The 6,587-nt window shown below is 45.6% G+C and overlaps 1 protein-coding gene across 4 annotated transcripts in view; it reads left to right on the plus strand.

Annotated features, from left to right (window-relative positions):
- LOC123987433 (E3 ubiquitin-protein ligase RNF182) overlaps window positions 1–6,587 on the plus strand; it is a 17,325-nt gene that overhangs the window by 9,007 nt on the left and 1,731 nt on the right. For all 4 annotated transcript variants that reach the window (XM_046076349.1, XM_046076346.1, XM_046076347.1 and 1 more), the window contains exons 6-7: window positions 2,322–2,389; window positions 5,760–5,919. In XM_046076349.1, coding sequence (XP_045932305.1) covers window positions 2,322–2,389; window positions 5,760–5,919 — 228 coding nt within the window. The remainder of the gene's footprint in view (window positions 1–2,321; window positions 2,390–5,759; window positions 5,920–6,587) is intronic.

Here is a 6,587-nt window from a genome sequence, read left to right on the forward strand (position 1 = left end):
CATCAAGGTTCTGGAGTGGCCTAGCCAGTCTCCAGACCTGAATCCAATTGAAAATCTTTGGAGGGAGCTTAAAATTCGAGTTGCCAGGCGACAACCTCGGAACCTGAATGATTTGGAGGCTGTCTGCAGGGAGGAGTGGGCCAACATCCCTGCCGAAATGTGCACAAACCTTGTCACCAACTATAAAAACCGTTTGACATCTGTGCTGGCCAATAATGGCTTTTCTACAAAATATTAACATGCTGTTTGTCCAGGGGGTCATATACTTGTTTTTCCTCATCAGATGGTCATCAATTTTAATAAATTCATATGATGTGATTTTCTGGAATTTTCTTTGGGATTCTGTCTTTCACTGTTAGAATGTACATATGATTAAAATTGTAGATTGTTGCATTCTTTGTAAGTGGGCAAACCTGCAAAATCAGCAAGGGGTCAAATACTTATTTCCCCCACTGTACCTGGCCACGGTAATCTGTTCTAAAAATGGTTTGAATATCATCACCGATAAGGTCCATGAAGGTTTCTGATGAGCGTGGAGCTTCATTTCTCCTCTCCTGAGGTCGGACAGGAAGCAGCCATGGCCGCTCCTCGTGGAGCTCACGGCAGCAGAGCGTGAGTGTTAGGCAGGAAAGTCTGCAGCACTTTCTGTTAAAGCCCTCACAGCTGCTGCGTCTGAAGAGGAAGCCCGTTGGAGCCGTGGGCCAATCAGAACACGGTAGGTTAGTAACGTTACATGGGTCAGCTGTTCTGACTGAAAGGATCCTGAAGCTGGTGACTGACATGAGGCCACTCTGGAGGGTGGAGGATGAGCCCTGGTTCCTCTCTCCCCTTACACCGATGGAGTGGACGGAGATGTTCAGGGAGTGAAACGTGCCATCAGCCCTCACCGGGCCCCTGGAGGACGGACATCCAGCATCGCAGAGCGGTGGAGGAGGTAGCAGCAAAAGTATGGCCATTGTGCTCGACAGAGGTGATAATATCGTATCTGTGGCAAAAACGCGAGAGGAGAAGGGTCCTCCGTCAGCTGCACCGGCCACGTCCGGGGATCAGTTCTGCTGTCAAAGGCTTCGAGCAGAGGACGGCTCAACGCTGTCTGACGAAACGGTCTGAGGGGCATACGCTACCTTGACTTTAGGACGACCGGTGGAGCCTGTGAAGAAGAAGACGACACTTTATTTATCCCGCAAGGAAATTCAATATTTCTTCACTCTGTTGTTGATGTTTAGTCTGAAATACACACATGGAGCGATGTCAGAGCGAGGGGGTGCCACTCAGCGCAGGCCGAGCTGGACTCGAACCGGCAACCTTCCAGAGTAAGCTACTGCGCCCCTTTGAATGTGCTGCTGAGAGTGGGGAGATACATCCGAACCTCTTTAGAACCTCCACTTGTGAAGGAGATGTGAAGACCAGAGTGCTGCCTTCCAGTCAGGAGCAGTGCAGGTTCTCTGAGTCCTACGGAGCAGCTTCAACAGCGACGGGGGAAGACTCTCAGACGTGGCCCCGAACACGGGGACCCTCTAACCTGGACCCGAGGTTCAGAAAACTCAGACAGGCACTCGGATCAGTCTCGGTGTGACAGCGTCCTCCGTCGCTACAGCAGCTGGACCCAAAAGTCCTGTCTCGATACCGAAACCAGCAGTGAAGCTGAGAGGAGGAAGCTGAGAACCTCAAGTGAGGAACAAAATCTAAAATCCATTACAGCGGTGGAAGACTAGCAAGAAAAGAAACCCCACCTTGGCCAGGTTAGTGAAGTCCTACTCACATCTCCTCTCTGCAGCAGGTGATACAGCGTCCAGGAAGAGAGCTCCAAAGCAGGTGTGTTCCTGCAGAACCAACCCCCCAGAGTCCAGTTCATCATTTTATTTAGCAGCTGTACCAGAACAGGTTCACATGGTTTCCTGTTCAGACTGCTCATCGCTGCAGCTCCTCGTCTCACCCTGTGTGTTGAACGCTCTGAGTGAAGCATCTCACTTCTGTTCAATCTTTGTTGGGAGTTGCACATGTACATTGGTAGGGACTACTAGCCAATCAGAAGCAGAGCAGGCTGTTCAGCTGTACATGTTGGAGCCTGTTTAACTGAGCTTCGTCTTCTCTGTTCGGTGGGGGGGATCCAGCGTTGGGTGGGGTGTTATGACCGCTTTAAGAATGAACAGTGAAGAAACGATTGACGACTCGATGGCATCTGCTGGCGTCTGCCACGACTATAGAGTCAGACTCGAGACTTAAAAGTAAAATCTCAGAAAAATAAAAACTTTTTATGTCTCTGAAAGGACATGTGACATCACCCAGTGGGTCATGTGACTCTTCTGATTGGTTTTCAGGTGAGTCCTCACCTTCCATCATCAGCTGTCCGTTCTGTCGCCACGAGACCTACGTCCCTGACGAGGAGGTGAGACTTTGTTAACGAGGAGGTGAGACTTTGTTAACGAGGCGAGATTTTGTTAACGAGGAGGTGAGACTTTGTTAACGAGGAGGTGAGACTTTGTTAATGAGGCGAGATTTTGTTAACGAGGAGGTGAGACTTTCTTAACGAGGAGGTGAGACTTTCTTAACGAGGAGGTGAGATTTTGTTAACGAGGAGGTGAGACTTTGTTAACGAGGAGGTGAGACTTTGTTAACGAGGAGGTGAGATTTTGTTAACGAGGAGGTGAGACTTTGTTAACGAGGAGGTGAGATTTTGTTAACGAGGAGGTGAGATTTTGTTAAAGGGGTAGGTGTGACGTTGTTAACAAAGAGGTGAGACTTTGTTAACGAGGAGGTGTTAATGAGGAGGTGAGATTTTGTTAATGAGGAGGTGAGACTTTGTTAACGAGGAGGTGAGATTTTGTTAACGAGGAGGTGAGACTTTGTTAAAGGGGTAGGTGTGACGTTGTTAACAAAGAGGTGAGACTTTGTTAACGAGGAGGTGTTAATGAGGAGGTGAGATTTTGTTAACGAGGAGGTGTTAATGAGGAGGTGAGACTTTGTTAACGAGGAGGTGAGACTTTGTTAACGAGGAGGTGAGACTTTGTTAACGAGGAAGTGTTAATGAGGAGGTGAGATTTTGTTAACGAGGAGGTGAGATTTTGTTAATGAGGAGGTGAGACTTTGTTAATGAGGAGTTGTTAATGAGGAGGTGAGATTTTGTTAACGAGGAGGTGAGACTTTGTTAAGGAGGAGGTGAGACTTTGTTAACGAGGCGAGATTTTGTTAATGAGGAGGTGAGACTTTCTTAACGAGGAGGTGAGATTTTGTTAATGAGGAGGTGAGACTTTGTTAACAAAGAGGTGAGACTTTGTTAACAAGGAGGTGAGACTTTGTTAACAAGGAGGTGTTAACGAGGAGGTGAGATTTTGTTAACGAGGAGGTGAGATTTTGTTAATGAGGAGGTGAGACTTTGTTAATGAGGAGTTGTTAATGAGGAGGTGAGATTTTGTTAACGAGGAGGTGAGACTTTGTTAACGAGGAGGTGAGACTTTGTTAACAAAGAGGTGAGACTTTGTTAACAAGGAGGTGTTAACGAGGAGGTGAGATTTTGTTAACGAGGAGGTGAGACTTTGTTAATGAGGAGTTGTTAACGAGGAGGTGAGACTTTGTTAACATGGAAGTGTTAATGAGGAGGTGAGATTTTGTTAACGAGGAGGTGAGACTTTGTTAATGAGGAGTTGTTAACGAGGAGGTGAGACTTTGTTAACATGGAAGTGTTAATGAGGAGGTGAGATTTTGTTAACGAGGAGGTGAGACTTTGTTAATGAGGAGTTGTTAACGAGGAGGTGAGACTTTGTTAACATGGAAGTGTTAATGAGGAGGTGAGATTTTGTTAACGAGGAGGTGAGACTTTGTTAATGAGGAGTTGTTAACGAGGAGGTGAGACTTTGTTAACATGGAAGTGTTAATGAGGAGGTGAGATTTTGTTAACGAGGAGGTGAGACTTTGTTAATGAGGAGTTGTTAACGAGGAGGTGAGACTTTGTTAACATGGAAGTGTTAATGAGGAGGTGAGATTTTGTTAACGAGGAGGTGAGACTTTGTTAATGAGGAGTTGTTAACGAGGAGGTGAGACTTTGTTAACATGGAAGTGTTAATGAGGAGGTGAGATTTTGTTAACGAGGAGGTGAGACTTTGTTAATGAGGAGTTGTTAACGAGGAGGTGAGACTTTGTTAACATGGAAGTGTTAATGAGGAGGTGAGATTTTGTTAACGAGGAGGTGAGACTTTGTTAATGAGGAGTTGTTAACGAGGAGGTGAGACTTTGTTAACATGGAAGTGTTAATGAGGAGGTGAGATTTTGTTAACGAGGAGGTGAGACTTTGTTAATGAGGAGTTGTTAACGAGGAGGTGAGACTTTGTTAACATGGAAGTGTTAATGAGGAGGTGAGATTTTGTTAACGAGGAGGTGAGACTTTGTTAATGAGGAGTTGTTAACGAGGAGGTGAGACTTTGTTAACATGGAAGTGTTAATGAGGAGGTGAGATTTTGTTAACGAGGAGGTGAGACTTTGTTAATGAGGAGTTGTTAACGAGGAGGTGAGACTTTGTTAACATGGAAGTGTTAATGAGGAGGTGAGATTTTGTTAACGAGGAGGTGAGACTTTGTTAATGAGGAGTTGTTAATGAGGAGGTGAGACTTTGTTAACGAGGAGGTGAGACTTTGTTAATGAGGAGGTAAGACTTCGTTAACGAGGAGGTGAGATTTTGTTAACGAGGAGGTGAGACTTTGTTAACGAGGAGGTGAGATTTTGTTAACAAAGAGGTGAGATTTTGTTAATGAGGAGGTGAGATTTTGTTAATGAGGAGGTGAGACTTTGTTAACAAAGAGGTGAGATTTTGTTAATGAGGAGGTGTTAACGAGGAGGTGAGATTTTGTTAACAAAGAGGTGAGACTTTGTTAACGAGGAGGTGAGACTTTGTTAACGAGGAGGTGAGATTTTGTTAATGAGGAGGTGAGATTTTGTTAATGAGGAGGTGAGACTTTGTTAACAAAGAGGTGAGACTTTGTTAATGAGGAGGTGAGACTTTGTTAAAGGGGTAGGTGTGACGTTGTTAACAAAGAGGTGAGACTTTGTTAACGAGGAGGTGAGATTTTGTTAACAAGGAGGTGTTAACGAGGAGGTGAGATTTTGTTAACGAGGAGGTGAGACTTTGTTAACGAGGAGGTGAGACTTTGTTAACGAGGAGGTGAGATTTTGTTAACGAGGAGGTGAGATTTTGTTAACGAGGAGGTGAGACTTTGTTAACGAGGAGGTGAGACTTTGTTAACGAGGAGGTGAGATTTTGTTAATGAGGAGGTGAGATTTTGTTAATGAGGAGGTGAGACTTTGTTAACAAAGAGGTGAGATTTTGTTAATGAGGAGGTGAGTGTTAATGAGGAGGTGAGACTTTGTTAACAAAGAGGTGAGATTTTGTTAACGAGGAGGTGAGATTTTGTTAATGAGGAGGTGAGACTTTGTTAACAAAGAGGTGAGACTTTGTTAACAAAGAGGTGAGACTTTGTTAACGAGGAGGTGAGATTTTGTTAACGAGGAGGTGAGACTTTGTTAACAAAGAGGTGAGACTTTGTTAACGAGGAGGTGAGATTTTGTTAATGAGGAGGTGAGACTTTGTTAACGAGGAGGTGAGATTTTGTTAATGAGGAGGTGAGATTTTGTTAATGAGGAGGTGAGACTTTGTTAACAAAGAGGTGAGATTTTGTTAACGAGGAGGTGAGACTTTGTTAACGAGGAGGTGAGACTTTGTTAACAAAGAGGTGAGATTTTGTTAAGTAAAACTTCTTTTTCTTCAGGTCTGGCTGATGGAGGACGACCGACACATCCTGGCTGTTCTGTCGTGTCAGGACCGAGCCCGCCGAGGAGGAGGAGGAGGCGGAGGAGGCGGCGGTGGCGGCGGTGGCGGCGGAGGCGGCGGCGAGGGGGAGGTGGTCCTGAGTCCCAGCAGTCTGAGCGGTAAAATAACAAGTTTTATTTTTAGGACATGACATGAGAAAGTGTCGTCCTGTCTCTACCCATCTTCTGTGTCTCTACCTGTCCTCTGTGTCTCTACCTGTCTTCTGTGTCTCTACCTGTCTTCTGTGTCTCTACCTGTCTTCTGTGTCTCTACCTGTCTTCTGTGTGTGTCTCTACCTGTCTTCTGAGTCTCTATCTGTCTTCTGTGTGTCTCTACCTGTCTTCTGAGTCTCTACCTGTCCTCTGTGTCTCTACCTGTCTTCTGTGTCTCTACCTGTCCTCTGTGTCTCTACCTGTCTTCTAAGTCTCTACCTGTCTTCTGTGTGTGTCTCTACCTGTCCTCTGTGTCTCTACCTGTCTTCTGTGTGTGTCTCTACCTGTCTTCTGTGTCTCTACCTGTCCTCTGTGTCTCTACCTGTCTTCTGAGTCTCTACCTGTCTTCTGTGTGTCTCTACCTGTCCTCTGTGTCTCTACCTGTCTTCTGTGTGTGTCTCTACCTGTCTTCTGTGTGTGTCTCTACCTGTCCTCTGTGTCTCTACCTGTCTTCTGTGTGTGTCTCTACCTGTCCTCTGTGTCTCTACCTGTCTTCTGTGTGTGTCTCTACCTGTCTTCTGTGTCTCTACCTGTCCTCTGTGTCTCTACCTGTCTTCTGAGTCTCTACCTGTCTT

Source organism: Micropterus dolomieu, linkage group LG18, assembly GCF_021292245.1.
Source record: "Micropterus dolomieu isolate WLL.071019.BEF.003 ecotype Adirondacks linkage group LG18, ASM2129224v1, whole genome shotgun sequence".
NCBI classification, from domain to species: Eukaryota; Metazoa; Chordata; class Actinopteri; order Centrarchiformes; family Centrarchidae; genus Micropterus; species Micropterus dolomieu.